Below are 18,215 nucleotides of genomic sequence, written 5' to 3'. Positions count from 1 at the left end.
TTCATCACAAACAAAACTTTTCAACATTCATAGCACAAATATTTTTTTGAGAGCCAGCTCTGGGCCAGACAGTGGAGGCAGAGCAGTGGAGATGCACAAAAGGAGTGAGCCACAGGGAGCTCCTGTGGTGGTGGTGAGTGCTGACCTCAGGCACAGAGAAATCTGCAGTACGATGCCAGGTGGCGACTGGTGATACGAAGAAAACTAATACAGGAAAAAAGATAGAGAGAGTCTTGGGGGCAATATTTTATATGAAATGACCAGGGGAGGCCTCTTTGAAAGGGTGACACTTAAGCAGAGATGTGACAGGAAGTCAAAAATGTCTAGGGAAGAAAGTTCTGGGCAGAAGGAACAAGTGCAGAGCCCTAACACCGGAAGATGCTAGGGATGTTTGGGAAGTGACAAGGGGAAGGGGGTAGGGAATAATGTCAGAGGTAACTGGATCCTGGCAGCTCATGGAAAGCAATGGTGATTTCATTCTAAGTCTGATGGGAAAGCACTGGGAGCTCAGAGCAGGGGAATGCCGTGATCTGATTTACATTTTAAAGGATTTGTGACCTTGTGGAGTGTAGACTGGAGTTGGTGGCCACAACAGCAACAAGGAGACCTGCTGGGAGGCTTGAGAGATGAGTGTGGCTTGCTCAGGGTAGAAGCAGTAGGGGATGAATGTGGCCCATTTCTGGATATGTTCTGATAGTAGAAGCAAGAGGATGGAAAGGATATAGGGAATGAGTGGGGAGAGTGATCAGGTTGACTCCACCATGTCTTGTCTAAGAGACCAAGTAGATAGTGGCACTATTTACTGAGGTGGGTGCTGGAGATCTCGGGGAAGACATCACAAGTTTGATTTTGAATATGCTGCCTGGGAGATGCTTTCTGACCTCCAAGTACAGAGGTCTCAGTGGCAGCTGAGTGTCAGGGGAGAGGTGGTCTGGAGTGTAGGTTTGGGATTCAACAGAGTTATTTAGAGCCATGAAATGGGCCAAGGTCACTGGGGGAGTGAGTGTGGACAGAGAAGAGGACTCAGACCAAGGGAGCCATTAAAAAAAAAAAGATCTGGCTACCTATAAATATCATTACATTAGTCAGACTGTCATGTGCTGTAAGAAAGGGCAGGTATTATAGTGTGATGGGGGTTGGAGGAGGAGGAAGATTCTCTGAAAGATGGAGTTGGGCTGGGAACTGGGATGGTTAAGATCTGGACACAGCAACAATTTAGGTTCCAAAGGTCAGGGCTGGGGCTGGGGCTAGGTCAGCCCCCAGTTTAGGGTAGTTGAGAAAGCACAGGTTTAGAGTCTTATGAGTCTTATTCCCATCCTTGCAGCCACTTCTTAGGTGTGAGGTCTGGAAAAGGTAACTCACCTTCAGAAGCTCAGTGTCTATGTCTATAAAACAGGTTCAGTAGCACTGATCTCTTGGGGTCACTGGAGGAGAGATTGAGACAATTTATGTACAGTACCCTGCATGGGAACATGATAAAAATGAGGCCCTAAGATAATGGATGTTAATGGGTATCAATGGATGTTTCATACCGGCCTTTTCATGTGAAATGTGAACTTGAGTGCCAAGTTTGTGAATCAAGGTCCTACTTTAAGTCAGAGATACGTCACTTTTGAGAATCTCTCATGGAGAATCCTTTGATAAAATGTACCACCCCATGGTGGTGGGTGCTGGATGCTGACTTGGTTCTCTCTGGGCTCCAGAATCTGGACTCTGATGATCTATCCAGTTAAGACATATCCACATAACAAAATTTGCAGTTTAAAAAAAAAAAAAATGACTCAGAACTTTCATTTGGGGAGTGTTTGAGCCATACCCTAGAATGAAAATTATACACAGCTTACTATGTACTTCACAAAATCATATTGAATTGCTCTGAAGTGCCCCAGCAGTAGTTTCTGAGATGGGTCTCCAATGCCTCCTTACAGATGAACTGGAAGGAATGATTGCCATGGTACCTGAGGGCAGAATCCCAGTGATGGTCTGGTTTGAATTCCTTTTTTCCTTGCCCTGCCTGGTGCTACTTGTGTGGCCTACTCTAGTGGCCTGGTTTCCAAATGTATCCCTCTATTGATCCAGTTGGACTCACTGGGGCACCAAGAGAAAATAACTTTAATGTTTTTTCCAACTCCCCCTGCCCCTTCGCCTGGTTATATGGCAGACCCCTTCCCCATCCCTGGAGGGCCTCTCATGTAGATCCAATAGCTTTCCTTGTCACTCTCAGGGACACTATCTCCTTTTCATGTATAAAAAACTCTCATCTGATCAAAATCAATCTAAATTTTTCACCAAATTCAAAGTGTTTGTTTCCCCTTAGCTCAGGGCAAGCCCAAGCCTCTTGTCCCCTCTGGAGTCTGCTTCAGGCTCCTGCAGGGATGGGTGGGGAGATAAGATGAAAGGAAAAGAGGACATCAGTGCCCTCTGTGTGGAGACATCCAAATGCTAACTCTTTCCCTGATTAGGGGCTTATATGTGGGGTTTTTCAGAGCCACTGTGTTCTTCCTTGGTGTGGGCAAAGCTCTCCCTGGCTGGTGTCTTCCAACCCCCTTGCAGTTTCTGCTCTGACAGTCCACTCCTCATACCCTGAGGATGACTGGCCTCAATCTGGCCCATCGGTTGGCTTGTTGGCAGAAGGTGGGAGGGTGGGGGCATATGAGGTTCCAAATCAGTTTTGCTGTCCCTCAGCAAGTCCTGCATGAGTGGACTGACTGCCTTCTTCTGAATGGGAACATACTATCTTCAGCTTTGGAGCCTCGGATGTGACTTGCAGATAACAGAAAAAGTTCCAAGTAATATCCTGTTATACAAAATATTAACTCCTTCAACTCAAATGCTCAACTTTTATCTTCAGCATGGAAGAATGGTTAAGTCTGCAGTTCTGGAGTCTGACATTGGCTGGGTGACCATGGGCAAATCTTTTAACCCTTCTGGATCTCAGTTTCCTGATCTGTAAAGCAGGGGCAATGGCCTTCACTCTCAAGTATGTTGTTTAGATTGATTTGTTCTTTAGGTACCAGGTGGCACATAGCAAGCCCTCAATAAATGGAAGCCCTTATTTGTATGTTTCTGAGGAGTCCTCATTTCTTCCAACCTAGACTGGATGTCAGTGCTTCTTGCTAATCCAGGTACCATTTCCTGCTGCCATTTGCCTGACCTGCGTGGCTGTCTTTGATGATAACACTTAGTGTATCTCGAGCATCACTATCTTATTTACATCTCACAACAACGCTGCAGGATACATATTATCATCATTCCCATTTACAGATAACAAATCTGAGATTCAGGAAGAGGTTGAGTCACTTGCACAGGGGCAAACAGCTTGTAAATTGCAGAACTGGAGTTTGCCCCCAGACCTGTCTGATCTCAAAACCTGCCTGTTCTACCACCCATTTTATCTCCTTGATTATTTATCCTGTCTTTTTGTGCCCTCTGCCAAGAGCAACTCTTCTGCACTCTATGGACATAATAGCGGATCCTTCTAATGAAATCACTTCCTGCTTGGAGCGCACCCTGAAAATGGATCCCTCACTGCCCAGTAAAATGATACTTCCTGTGTTACATAATAACAAATTCCCAAAGCAGATTTATAGCGGTAATACGGACTCCATCCACTTCCTGTGTATGGTTATTCAAGCTATATAAAGTTTCATTCTCATGAAAAGCATCCAGTTACTGTTGGTTCAGTACTGGTGTCCAATGCTGGATTAGCCAAGAAGGGAAAGGTGTTTTCCCATCTTAAGCCTAGAATCTATTTTGAGTGTAAGACAGGTAAAAAAATTACTGCCAATGCCAAGATGTATGTAGTAAATACCTGTGAAAGGTCACCGGAAGTTAGTGCCACAGGAACTTAAATGTGGGAAAAATCAAGTGACTGGGTGGGTGGGGAGGGATAGGGAGGAGGTTACAAAAGGCTTCCTGGAAAATCTGGGGCTGGGGCTGGGGCTGAGCATTGAAGGCCAGGTAGAATGTGGAGAGGCAAAGGTGAGAAAGACATGTTTGGTGTGTTTGCAGCAAAGGAGCAGGGGCCCAAAGAAGCAGGAGCCCAGCATGGGTGCAGAGACTCATTCTTCCAAAATAGTCTCTCTTTTACAATCGTGAGCCTCTTTGCTCCCTGCGTGGGGATTTTTATGACCCCATCCATCTGTTTGCAGTCAGCCTCAGGTTTGCTTTGAAATTCAAAAGCTGAAAGGGAAGTGTTATATTGGAGCCAGAGCAGCAGGCTGGGCAGCTTTCTCAGAGGAGGAGGGAGCGGCCTCATGGAGCATTAACCACTGCAGGCAAACACCTCTTCTTGCTGGCCTGAGTCCCTGTGAAGTATGGGACCAGGAGCGCTTAAAGGGGCAGTGGATGACCAGCCAGGAGGAGCTTCCAGCACGGGTCTGAGCTGGCAGCTTTATGCTCACCAGTAGGCAGCTCGTGAGCACGCATGGCCAAGTGTGGAGATTCAGGAGACCTTCAGCTGGGGCTTCGTGCCCGCTCTGGATCAGTCCGGCCTGTGTTTATTTCTCTTTCCTGCTCTGGCAGACGGGCCTGGGCCCGCTGGGAGAGTTGGCTCAGCCCTTCCTGCCTCCTGAATTCCCTGGCCCAGCTACCACCCCCTGCATTCCTTAGGAGCCTCAGTGTCCCAGAGAGACACAATTTTTTCCATCCTCTTGAATAAAAGACGTTTAGGGACAGTCATTGATCAAATTCAAAATCCACAGTCCGGATTTCCAAGTCCTGCTCCAGACCCTCTACTTCTCTCAGTTCCATGTGCTCTAAGACCACATTCTCACTAACATGCTTTGCCCAGCGCCTCCGTGCTATCCTTCTCTGTCATTCATATAGCCACCAATGGTCCACAGCCCCCACCCCCTCTTGAAAGTCCTGTTGGATGGCTCCATCTTACCCAGCCTGTCCACGCCCCACACTCCCATGGCTGTCTTTCCTGCCTCCCCTTCTGAGTAACCGCTGAGCCCACTCTCTATGCCCCACCCACCACTTACTCTGGCCGCACCTTCGTGCCTCTGCCCGAATGTGTGTGGAACGCTCCTAGCATGGATCTGGAGCTTCTCATCACGTCCTGGAGACTTTAAAGGGCCCCTTTGAAAGAGGATCAAGCTGCCAGGCTGGAAGCTGCTAAGGGCAGTAACTAGTTGTTGGGCTTTAGCATTTGATGCATTTGATGTAAATTAATTTTTTAGAAGGGATGGCTTCAAAACTTGGAAGTTGAATTAAGAGGTAAGAGGGTAGAGAAAGATCTTGGAATCCTAACCTATCAAACTTAGAAGGCTCTTCAAAGATCATCTGCTGTAATTGCTGCATTTTTTGAATAGGGAAACTGAATCTCAGTAAGGAGATGTCATTGGCCTAATGTTATTTATGAAGTCAGTGGCAAAGCAGGAACGGAACTCTCTTTGGGTCCTGAATTAGTCAAAATCTTTCACTCACAGCACTTAAGGTTCTTGAGTGAAGTTTGAAGGATTGTGGAAATTCAGGGGCACATGCTTCTTCCCTCTTTCAAGAACCATAATAACATGCATTGAAGTTGATTTTGCAGATATAAAGCACTTCAGGCCTGTTGTCTCAGGTCTCGCCATTACAGCTCTATAAAGTAAGTCATATTTATCTCCATTTCCCAGATGAGGCTGATAATACCAGGTTTAAGTGACATGCCCAAGGAAAAATAACCAGTGGGTAGCCAAAGAGGGTCTTGGGCTCAGGCCTGTTGCTGTTTGTAATGTGTCACTCTACCTCCCATTCCTCGAAAGGTGCTCCACTCTTTTAGAAAATCATGCAGATTTTCTAAAGCAGGGGCTCTTTATCCTTTCAGACCCAGGGTCCTGTTTTATCACAAATACTTTAGTGTCCCTTCTGTACTGAAATGAATTGTATGAATAATATAACACTCCTACACGTATGATTTTTAAAAATTAATTCAATGCCCTAACTGTAAGGAAAAAGAAATAATAGCTTATAATACAATAATATGTAATTTGGTTTGTCAACACTTGGGTACATCAACACTTGTTGACATAAGGTAATAGTCAAAGCTTGTACTTAACCGCTGAGTCACCCTGAAAGTGACAGCTAAAATACCAAGGAGTACAGCTGTGTGTCTCTCTAACACCTGGAATACACAGGCATTTTTGTTAGTAAGGTGGCACTCAAAAATAGTGAACAACTCTTGGTAAAGTTCAGAACAAAACGAAGCACATTCTTCTCTCAATATACATGGCAATTACATTCCTGTAAGATTTAGTGCATATTAAACCTTTACAAACAAATACTACGTGTTTACGTAAAATGGATTCAGGTTCTAGGCTCAGATAATTACAAATGATTTTTTTTTTTCTCCCCCAATGAATGTTTGGCAAAACATGCAAAAATTGGGCAGGATGGGGGATAATTCTTTATGTGGGACTTTTAGCAGATCACTAAGTGTCGCTGGCCCGTGACCACAACTACCCGCCCCGCCCCACCAACAACTGTATGAAAGCCAAAAACTCCCCTACAAATTCCCAAAGCATCCTGTGGGTGGTGATACTACCCCTGCTGAAAAACACTGATTTGGAGGTTTTCTCTGAGAAGCCAGGCATGGAAGAGGGAAGGCTCAGACCTCTGTTGTACCTAGATGCTTGGATTTCTCTCAGTTTTGCTTTTGCTGAACATAATTTAATACTAGCCTTGGATGATATTTAGTCTTCAGACTTAAAATTAATGCAATAAATGCTAACCAGGTGTCCTCTATTTTAAATACTGTTCATCCAGGGGATGGAAAAATGAATATGACCTGGGTTCTACATGCACAGCTTTGCCTTTATAATATTCTAAGGGTGATAAGCCATATGAAACCCATCATCTAAGACTGGATGCATACAAAGGCTGGGGCTTCAGGAGAGGTGGAAGTGTGAGCCCAGGGGACCAGGGCAGGCTTTGAACACCAGGAAGGAAGTTTTCAGGTGAAAATAGGGGGAATGAGCAGCTAACTGTGGAGGGGACAGTGGGGATGGAGATGGAGTTGGGAAACTGCAGATATGTTCAGGGAGCCTGAGTAGCTCTCTATGGCTGGAGCATGATTTTAGGGGAGGCGAGGAAACACACGTCTGGAGAGATTGGTTGGGCAAACTGTAGAGGGCCTGGGAGGGAGGATTGCTGGGAGGGGAAGGGAGGGAAAGAGGAAGCAAATGCACATTCCATATTAATTTTAACTTATTGAGGAAGGTCCCTAGTCTATGGTAACCATCACATACTTGATGGATGCTACTCTGTGTCTGCCTCCCCCACTGAGCTGCAGGCTCCGTATTTCTCTAGTTGGACTTGGCACCCTGCAGGCTCAGGTTTGGGGTGCGGAAGGCTTTTGAAGCCAAGGTGAACTGGACTCTTTGGGTCAGTTCTCTGTATCTAGGTGAGCCAGTGTGCTGAGGCCAGAAGGGGAACCTGGGAGTCTGCATTCCTGGGTTGGCCTTTGACTCATACGTGCCAAGAGGCCTTGGATGGGTTTGTCTCTTGGTCGTTCCCTTATCTGTTCAGTGAGGGGCCCAAGCCCACAGAAGAATCATGTCCCCTCCGGCTCCGACGTTCCCACCTTGTTCCGTCAGGTCATCTGTTTAGAGCCGGAGGTCACAGCCTGAGCAGCACTGCCCTGCCCCCTGGTGGCAGCTGCTGGATGGCAGGAGAGCCAGTAACACCTTCCAAGTCCAACCCCACTACTGCAGAGGTTGGCCCACGTTTCAGTGTCTGTCTTTGGGTATGGCTGGGGTGGGCCGTTCCAGAGCAGCGGGGTGGACAACTTGGCAGAGTCAGTTCCTTCTCAGGGGACTCCCAGTATTGCCTCCAGTGCCCTCCCGTGACCACCTATCATCACTGAGGAAAGTCCCTGGGACCCCGTGCCCCCTGACCACAAGCCCAAGACCCCGACTGAACCTGGACAACCTCTGGGGCAGGGGTGAAGGGTGAGAGGCTGAATGCGGGGAGACTGGCTGGCCCTGGACGCAATTTGTGTTTTCAAATCTCCCCGGGAGGAGGAAGACTGCTGGCCCCAGGAGCTGTCTCCAGTGGCCTGTCCGTCTTGGCCCCTCAAGCCAGGCCCCAGCCTGTGCTATGGATCTGAACCAGGCCTCCTCCCTCTTGTTGAGACCCTGCTGTGTTCTGACTCCAGCCAGTCCTGCTTGTCTGTGTTTTTCTACCTCCCCACACAGGCCTTTTCCGACGACTCCCTTTCATTCTCTCCCTTTCTGTCTCCAGTGCCGTCTGTCTCTTTGCTTCTCTGTTGCTGTCTCCTACTGCATCTTCACTCTCTCTCCATCCATCTTTCTATGTGTTTTTGTCTTTTTTCCTTATCTTCTCCTTCATTCCTCATCCCCACCCTTGGTCACCGTCCTGCTCAGCCCCCTTGTCCCTTCCTGGGCCTCAAGGCAGCGGAGGTGAGGGAACGCTGGGAAGGGATGTCTGGGGACCTGCAAGTCCCCAACCCTTCCTTGCCTGGGAACTTGTGTCTTCAGGTTGGGAATTTTATCAGTGTTATTTATTTATTTGTTTGTTTGATTGATTTTTGTGGCTGATCAGGGAGGAAGAAATGAAAACTAAGAAAAAACAAAACAAAACAAAACCAAGAACTGTTTTGCAAGCCCAGAACCAACTGATATGAGACAGGATTTTACAAATATTTTCTGAAAATAATTTCATTTTATGATACCATAACAGTGGCCGGCCCAGTTCCCCTGGCTGGCTGGTTGCTATGAGGAGCAGCTAGAGCCCCTACCTCCTCCCCTCCCAGCCCAGCCCATTCCAGCCTTCATTCTGTCCTGCTGGCTAGGCCAGGGTGCTTCCTCTGTCGCAGCACCCCTAGAAGGTAGTTGTGAGGTGGGGGCTTTCTTGCCTGCCTCAGAGAGCCCTGCAGCTCCCAAGTCCCTTAGCTCATGAAAGCCCAAGGCTGGCAGGTCTAAGTTTGTTATTCCCATCTACCCGCAACCCAGCATTGCTACTGCAAAGTACCTGGTTAAGACACTCTAGGACACCCCACTCTGTGGCTGAGGTTCTAAGCCCTCCCAGAGTGCATGGGTTCCCTGGGGCTCACACACTTGTGATCTTGGCCTCCAGCTTGCAGCCTCTGCTTTACCCCATGTCTACTTGGGTGCAGTCAGCCCCTTCCATGGTAGCACCCTGCTCCGTTCCAAATCTTCACAGGCCGTGAGGACCTAGTGGAGACTGGCAGAGCAGATTGGGGTGGGGTTCTCATGGCTGCTGTGAAAATGACTGTTATTGGCAGGTTTCCTCCCCATCAAGGAGACATTCCTTCTCCTTCAGTTTCTTTCCATTTGCCTAGCTCCCGACTTCTCGTCCTTCTCTCTTGATTCTTTCTGTCTCCTGCTCTCCTTTTCAGGAGTAAAATGATAAAATTCCTACCCCAGTCATAAAGAATTTCTTCTCTCTCCCTCCTTTGAGATGGGAGACAGTGGTTTTCCTTCTTACTTCAAGTCCTAATAGAAGCAGTCTTTCAAAGAAAGATGCTGCTCTTTCTAAAAGGAATTTTAGTGAATACAATTTGCTCCACTTTTTGCTCCTTGTATGCAAATAAGGAGACAGAGGTCTGAGAAGGGCAGAGCTTGCCCAAGGTCCACAGCAGGCCAGCTGAGCTGGGACTGAAACCCAGCACCTGTGGTCCTCATCTCAAGAGTCCGGCTACTGCAGGACATTGTCCGATGGTTCCTCTGAAGGGCTAGGCTGTTGAACCCTAGATGTTCAGGGGTGGGACAGAAAGACCTCAGAAAATGTAGAAAGATGGAACGGGAGTGAAGAGTTGCTGCCATATGGAGAGCAGTGTGTCAGGAGCTCTGCGGAATCCCTTGCTCCTCCCTCAGCCACCCATTCTGTCATGTTTGAGAGCCTATTTCTGGGCCACGGCCTCTCCAGGGAGTAAGTAAACTGGGGACTACAGCCCATAAGAAAGGACAAGACCTCATTCGCTCACTGAACTTCTGGGTGGATGGATGACAGCAGCCTCCCTCCTGTGTGTGAGGGGCAGAGAGGACAGGGGTCATGGCCACAGTAGGAATCCTCCCACCATTGATGTCAACTTCTAAAGTCCATCATCGGGGGTGGTGGGGAGTGGGGCAGAGCATCTCTGGATCTCTGCCCAGAGTCTGGTGGGTGGGACAGAGGTCTGGGCAGGCTCCTGGACGTGGAAGAGGCCTACTGCGTTGGGCCTCAGTCGTGTCCTGACTTTGTCCCCCCGCCTGTGAAATGTGGATGCTGGATGCCTTCCTTCCCCACCTCACGGGCCACATCCCACACCTGACATCATGGAATTGCTGGATAAAAATGAGAATAGGCTTGGAGTTGGACTACTTGGGTTCCCAGCCTGGTTCCAGCATTTATAAGCTGTGTCGGGTTACTTAACCTCCCTGTGTCTCAGTTACTTTATCTGTAGAAGGAGATAAGGAAGAGCAGCCACGTGAGTGAAATGATTTAGTTTTTATAAATGCCTAGAACATTGTCTGATGCATCACAAATGCTCAACAAATGTTAGCTTCCAGTTGCATTGTTGTCGCCGCTATGTGCAGGTGGGGCCACTGTGTGGAGTCCATATTCCTCTTAGTAGGAACCAGAAGAACTCAGTAAACATGGGCAATAAATCAACTCAGGTAGAGGCTTCTGGGGCTTTAGAATAGAGTCCTCTTCCTCTCTAAACTTCTCAGTGACCTGTCCCTCCTTCCCTCCAATTCCAGTGACCAGGTCTCTCCCGGGTGAAACTTGCTGCAGGAATACCTTGTGTGGATCCCGGTCAGCTGACACTGGACGGTATGATGTGCTGTGACAGAACAGATATGACATGTTGTATTTGAAGTCTTCCCTTCTTTCTTTCCTCTTCGTTTACTCCATCATTCTTCCACAAGTCCCCGCTATATACAGTGTCTATATGGCATACATAAACCACTGTGCTGAGGTTGATTTCACAGACAGGCAACCCATGGTCCTGGCACAAGGAAGCCAAGGAGCAGAGTGGGCACTGCAGATCATCTCAGCACAACCTTAAGTGCTCCGAGGACAGCGAGCTGTGGGAACAGAGGGGAGGCATGGCTTGGGGAGTTGGGGAAGGCTCTGTGCAGCAGATACCATTGGAGTTGGGTTGTGCAGGATGTGTAGGAGTTCAATAGAGCAATGGGTGAGGCATAAAGAGGAAAGACTGGCAGTGCTGTGGGAACAGCAAGTGCAGAGGCGGCGGGTGGTGAAGTGAGGGATGGAGTTAGAAAACACTGAGGCTGGCAGTAACTCTGGAGTGTGGAATGCTGGGGGAAGACTTGGCAAGAGGCGGCTTTCTTGTAAGAGGCATGGGCAGGGACCAGATCTTAGAGGGCCTTGTGTGACCTTTGTCAACATCGAGGAGACATTGAAGAATTTTCAAAGCAAGGGAGATATGTGGTCATTTTTGTTGGTTGACAGGGCTCTCCGGCTGCCGAGGGGAGAGTGGACTGGAGGGGCCTGGCTAGGTGGCAGGGGTTCAGGTAAAAGGTCTGGACCAGGGTGGAGCAATGGGGATGGGAGAGTATGTAGGAAGAGCTGATTGGGAAGAGTCAGTAGGTCTTGGTGGGTGAGAAAGGCAGAAATAGGGAGACTCCAAGCCTGCGCCCCAGATTGGAGCTGTGTTTAAAGTCCCTGAGCAGCTTCTTCTCCACATCGCTGGGCAGCTCAGTCTGGCTGGGGAGAGGGTATCTGGACCTCATTTGGCATGAGGCCTCTCAAGCCATCGGGGTCCTGCTCAAACCACCCTCCCAAAACCTGCCCGACTGTGCATGAAAACAGGGCTCATTCCAACTCCTCTGCTCCACTGCAGGCCTCGGCCCTCACAGCAAAGGCAATTTTCCTGAATGTTCCCTGGCAGGAAGAGGGGAGCTGTCACACAGAAACACGAAGCCATTGAATTCATAATATCTTTTATTAATATATTATGCTACAAAAATATTTTTGGCAAAATAACATTAATAGCATCTTTCTTTGTCTTCTGTTATACTCTTAAAGAACTCTTCATGATAATTCACAGAGGTGAGGGGCAGAGGTGATAAGAGAACAACATCATGCATACCTTTCGAATACATGAATCTGAAGCCTGTGTTGCACAGTGAATCAAGCTGGGGACAAGCTCTGTGAGGCTCAGGAATGGGGCAGGGGATCTGGCTTCCTCTGTTCTGGGCTAGAGCCTCCTTTGGCTGAATCAGCCCCTGCCCACCCCAGCCACTGGGGACCCAAGATGTCTGAGAGCCCTTTGTCCCTGGCAGCTCACCGGAAACATCTTAGACTTGGATCCCGTTCAAAGCCCACTTTCCCCACAGCAGGACTGGGATGAAGGGGGCCTTCGAGGCATGCTACTCTGTCACCTTTCCGGCCTCCACATGCTTTCAATCCCACGGCAGCCTGTGGGTCCTGGGAAGAAAGCCAAGCACCTCATCTCCACGGAGGCCCAAGATCGTCCACATCACCCCTGCCCTCCAGTCCCAGAACTGCCCAGGCAGGAAACAAGGTCTTCATTTGACAGACGAAGAAGTGAAGGCTCAGAGAGGGACAGGAACTTGCCCAAGGTCATCCAGCAAAGTGAAGGGGTATCCAGAGTATTTCCGGAAAGAAAGAGCCCAGCTCCCACCTGGAGAAAGGATGAGGATAGCTGATGCTCCCTGGAAAGGGCCAGGTGGGGGGTCAATCAGTTCTCGTAAACCCTTTCTTTCCTCCCCTGGGGTCAGGGAAGGGGGCAGAGAGGGAAGGAGCTCTGGGATGGCCAGCTGCAGGCCTGGGTTCCAGTCCAGTCCTCCCCCACCTTTCAGAAGTTCCCCTGCCCAAGGGCAGCAGGCAAGCCCAGCTGGGTTGTTGAAGGGGGCACTGTGAGGGGTGGTGGTGCTTGTGGGTGGAGTGGGGAGGCTGGACTTATTCCTGAACCTTACTGGCTTAGACAGCCAGCGGGGTGATTTTTTTGGCTGCTTGGATGAATTTCTGGAAAAATAACAATGTTCACAGAACCTGAGCATTGCAGAGCCAGGAGGGACCCTCAGTGTCATCTACACCAGGCCCTCGCCAAGATGTCAACTCTCCTGCCACATCTTCAGCCAGTGGGCACACTGCCCCTGCTCAAACACCTCTCCTGATGGGAAACGCACCACCCTCAGGGGCTCCGGGCCATCCCCGGACAGCTTTGGTTTGCTGGAAATTATTCCACTGGTGGAGCTAAGGTCTGCCTCTCTCCTTCTTTCTTGCCTTCATTCCTTTCTTCCTCCCCTTCTTTCTGCTTCCTTCCCTTCCTCTTTCTCTGTCTACATATCTGTTGAGCACCATCTTTGTGTCAGATGAGGATACAAAAACAAAATCACATGACCTCTGACATTAAGCTGCTCACAGTCCAAGAGAGGAGCAGATACACAACTAGACAGTCACAACACTGGGCGGTGGGTATTATGAGAGATGCTAAGAAAGCACAGAGGAATCAGAGGGGGCTTCCTGGAGGAGGTGCTATTTGTGTTGCTCCTCAATGGATGAGCAGTTACAAGGGAGAGAAGGGAGTTTCCAGGGGTGGGGAGCAGCATGTGTGAAGCATCCTGTCTATTCTAGAGATGACTGCACATCACGCTGGCCAGGCACAGGGTCAGAGACATGAGAGACATGGCTGACAAGGTCAGCAGGGTTGGGTCATGAAGGGTCTAGAGGACCCTTCATGGGTCAGGCTGAGGACTTTGGTTCTTATCTCACAGTCACTGAAAAGCTGTCACCCCAGTCCCAATTCTGTTGTCTGCCACATAGGATGCCATCAAAGCTGCAATTCCCTGGGAGAATTTCTCTTGTCCTTCACAGCATTTGTAATAGACTTTCCTTTTGGTAGAAGGACTTTCCCTCCTCTTTGGGATCCACTGTGACAATGGCACTGGGCTGGAGATTAGGCAAGTGGGACAAGGGGCCTGAGCACCTAGGCTTGTCCAGGTCTAGCTGAGGCCAGGAAGTTGTAGGTAACACAGTATTTAGCATGAAGGAAATATGCTTAGGATCTTTCAATGCAAGGACAAATTTGCTCATAGCCAGCACAAGGTTCCATGCTTCCTAGATCCCAGATCTTTGACTCTCAGGCCTGGAGGTGCCCTCAGCACCCCTTTGCAGCTCCCTGGCAGTCTGATTCTTCTCCCTCCACTGTGGATGACAGGGCTCTCCCTGTCTTCATCTGGCTGCTGGCGCATCAGACCCAGCACTGAAGGAAGACCTGGGGACATGGTCATTCCGACATGCCCCAGAGAGCTCTTCATCACACAGTCAGCTTTCACGAGAGATAGAGGACCCAGGGCCACCCTAACATGCTGCTCCACCTTAAGCAAATCACTTCGCCTGCTGGGTCTCAGGCCTTTCATCTTTCCTGCCCACCCCATGGTCAAACAGAAAAGTCTAAGAAGTGCACACAAAGTTCTCAGAGGAGCAGGAGCATTTTACGAGGCTAGGCACGAAGAACATTTCTTGAAGAAATGTCAGTAAGTGGTGGATAGATCGTGCCAAAGGTGTGGGTGGCTGCTTATGGAATGGTGGTGCTCTGGCCTAGGATGAGAGAATTCAAGTACCCTAGCCATGCAGATTCCTGCATATGTGCCTCAAGTCTTTTGGGTCATAAGTCAGCAAGTTTAGTTCATTTTAGACCCTGGCCAACTGGTGGTCCTCAGGGATCAGTGAACTTTGGCACCAGATGTCTGACCATATTGGCTCTTGCTCTCCTATAGGTACATGTCTACTCCATCAGTTAGTCCAGCCATCTTTCTTTAAACACTTGAATTAGGGTAAGGGAGAGTTTAGGATCCCCTAATCTGCCCAGAGGAGGGATGTGGGAAAGACTAGGGCTGAATCTTCCTGAAGTTAGGGGCCAGGACGACGTAACCTAGCATTGCGCTGCTTGTCCCATCTTGATAATGAGTTCCTCTGGGCCAAGAAGAGTGGTTAGATTCAGCTCCAATACAGAGCCTGGCATTGCGTGTGCTCAATAATTACACGCTGCATTAATTTACCTTCTTGGCCCAGTGCCTGGCACAGATCTGGGCACACGGTCAGGTGCCTGGACTGTTTACCCAAATGCTTCATCTTTAATTAACCTCAAGCTCCATCTCAATACATCTCATGCCATACTCTGCCCCAAACAGAGAGGAATCTGGCCTGTGTGTTTCTAATTCCTTTACACTTATCTCATCCAAATAGTGCTCTGCACGATCCGTTTGATGTCCAACTTCTGAGCCTGCTTTATAAGTCAGCTAAGTCCCTTCCCGCTCAGAAATAGGAAGTCACATTTTTGCCAAGGATAAACCAACTCCAGCCTGGACTGAGGTCAAGTTCAGTTTAGAGCATGGTGCCCATGGGGCTGGCTGGGCCCTCTGAGACAGACCTCCAGTCTCCTGCCAGGTCTCAAGCTCAAACACGTCCATCAGGGCTGAGCTGTAAAGAATTCAGCTGCCTGCCAAGATGCCCGTGGGACTCCTGACCATCCCATGAGCTGCCCAGAACTGTGCCACCTCAGAAGGGAGACAGCTGCCAAGCTGGGCAAGATGGCACTGGGGCCAATCAGCTACCATCAAGCCTGCCAGGGAAACCCACGAAGCTGTAAAGCTGGGGTGCACGGGGCTGGGAGTCAGCAGGCCCACTAGGCTGTGCGGTCTTGGAGACGTGTCTCCCCTCCGTGGGCCTTATTATTCCTCCCACTGTTACTATTGTCCATCAAGCAAAGGGTCCTTTCTGCTGTCAGGTTCCAGGACTCTGTAATTACTGAGGCACCTGCTCTGCGGGGTTTCAGGCCTGGGAGTTAGCCCACCTGGGTCCTCTGTCTTCTCAGCCACCACCTTGAGGAGCAGAGGGGCTAGTCTCTTGGAGTCCCTGTCACTTGCCTCCCCACTTGGCTGCTGTGCCTCCCCAGGTGCCCCACAGCTGTGCCCGTCTCTCAGCCTTTGATTTGGCAGGAAAGCTTCTCATGGGCTCCAAGATCTGGCGAGTCAGGACATGCAACACGTGGCACATGCTGTTGCCAGAGCCCTTTGGCCAGAGGGGCCAACATACGCAGCCAGCCAAAAGGTCTCTTGGTGGAGTGAAAGCTTGTGCTGGCCCTAGTTTGGGTGAGATCTGCCTCCCTTGGAGCTTCCCTGGCAGACAGAACACGGCACAACAGGGAGCAGGAGGCAGGAATTGTTTTGCATCACACTGATCTGGGGCCACATCCTGGCTGGCGGATCTTCAGCAAGTCCCTTTACCTCTTTGGGGGGCTCAGTTTCCTCATCTGTGAAATGGGGATAGTAACATCTCACAGAACTAGCACGAGGATCAGTGAAGCAAGTGTGCAAAGTGCTTGCCACACTGCAGGCTTTGGACAAATGGCAGCTCTCATTACTATTAGCATCATGTGAGGCCTAAGCCCCTGTCTCTAAAACTGCCCTCCTGTGCCCACTCCTGTCCCTCGGCCCAGCTCAGTCCATTTAGCCAGGACTTCAACAGCCTGTCCTTGAACCCAAGCTAGATTCATGACACCAGAAGAGAGAAGTCCAGATTTATGTCCTCGCTCTCCCACTTGCCTTGTGACTTTGGGCTACCCACCTGGTTCCCTCTGGATCTCAGTTTATTCGTGTGTTCTGTGGTGTGGGGACTGCTTTCCTCAGCACCAGCATCGCACCCCCCACCCCACCCCAGCGCTTTGGTTGAAAACACTTACCAAGAGCTCTGGAAGGCCAGTTCACAGACACTCGGGGTTTCAAAATAGCAGCATTCTCTTTCCTAAATTATCTTCCCAGGCCGCGGGTGCATCCAGCGGAGGGAGGATGGCCAACGTTCACACCTCTGCCTCCCAAATCCAGCTTCACAAAAGCTAAGCCTGTCTGCCTGCCCCTCCCGCTGAGGGCCTCACAGTAGGAGGAGCCAAACCCAGACCCAGGAGGCTTTGGTGATCCAAGAGCAAGCCAGTCCAGAGCCACAGTCCACAGGAGGTCACTGATGTCCCGGGTTCCCCTCCCAGGCCGGCACTAGGGCTAGGGGGTTATGACATAGGCCACATAAAAATAGTTTTATCAGTAGAATAAATACATTTCTCCTTTTTAATATGGACACGTATTTTACAAAAGAGCCCCATAGCACTATGGGAAATTAAGATCCTTCTACAAAAAAGAAGATGTAACTTGGGTACAGTAAAGCTCTAGTGTCTAGCCGATGCCGTCTGGACTGCCCTCGAGGTGTTGGGCACCCCTGCAGGTGGTGGCAGGAGCAGTGGGGTGTGGCCGAAGACCCCTGTGTCATTTCTCTGGCTTCTCCACTTGGAGTGGCCGAGGTCAAGAGGGCCCAAGGCTGTGCAGCAGGAAGCGGGCAGCGATGGTGGTGGCAACGGCGGGGAGGAGGCCCAGGGTGGGTGCCGAGCTGCTGGCGGGCCCTGGCAGGTCCTGCTGTTGTAGCTGGTCTGAGGGCTGGAAGGGGGGCTTGGCCGTCCCGGAGCTGTGGGTGGGCTGCAGGGGCAGCGGGGGTGGCGAGGCGGTGGTGCTGGAAAGGAGGAAGCACATGGCAGAGTGACCGTCGGCAGTCTCATCCTGGGTAGAAGCCTTGGGACTCAGATCTGACTTTTTCAGGTCTATTTTGCCTCATACAATGGAGAAGGGAACAAGGAGCTTGAGCAGGTAAACCGGACAGCCCAGAGCCACACAACCAGCCTGGCTGAGCTCCAGAGTCCACACGGACCCCCATGTCAGGCTATGGGGGATGGACCAGGCCCTGGCAGCCACAGATTGTCACCTCTCAGCCACTCAGATGTCACCACTCGAGAGAATGGGTCCCAGGCAGAAAGAGTAGTGTTTTGGGGAGATAGATCTGGGGTCCCATGGAGTGGTCAGCCATCGAGGTAACAGGTGCCTTGCCTGCTGGCTGTTCTCCCCTTGCAGACCATCAAAACATGCAGAAAACAAGACAGGCAACCGCACTGTGTTCTCTGCCCTCATCGTAACTACCGCTTGTTGAGCTTCCATCATGAGCTCAGCACTTTACGAGCAATATTTTTGGTCCTCATAACAAGCCTTCAAAACAGGTCTCATTGCTCCCTTTCCATGAATGAGAAAACTGAAGCTCAGAGAGGCTGTGTGGTGGCTGGGCAGGCTACCTGGTGGTCAGGTCCCGGAGGAAAGTGGGAGTGGGATGCCATGAGGCAGGAGCTCTGGGTCGGCCTTTACTTTGCACAGCTGCAGGATATGTTTAGTGAAAGGTGC

The 18,215-nt window shown here is 50.0% G+C and overlaps 1 protein-coding gene across 1 annotated transcript in view; it reads right to left on the bottom strand.

The window, feature by feature from the left end:
• Positions 1-11,898: 11,898 nt before the first annotated feature.
• Positions 11,899-18,215, bottom strand: part of TRABD2B (TraB domain containing 2B) — a 230,592-nt gene continuing 224,275 nt past the window's right edge. Inside the window, exon 7 of the mRNA XM_007978832.3 lies at positions 11,899-17,499. Coding sequence (XP_007977023.3) covers positions 17,295-17,499 — 205 coding nt within the window. The 3' untranslated portion in view covers positions 11,899-17,294. The remainder of the gene's footprint in view (positions 17,500-18,215) is intronic.

This window comes from Chlorocebus sabaeus, chromosome 20 (assembly GCF_047675955.1).
Source record: "Chlorocebus sabaeus isolate Y175 chromosome 20, mChlSab1.0.hap1, whole genome shotgun sequence".
NCBI lineage: Eukaryota > Metazoa > Chordata > Mammalia > Primates > Cercopithecidae > Chlorocebus > Chlorocebus sabaeus.
Note: the sequence above shows the minus strand (reverse complement) of the source record. Positions and strands in the feature narration are given on the sequence as shown.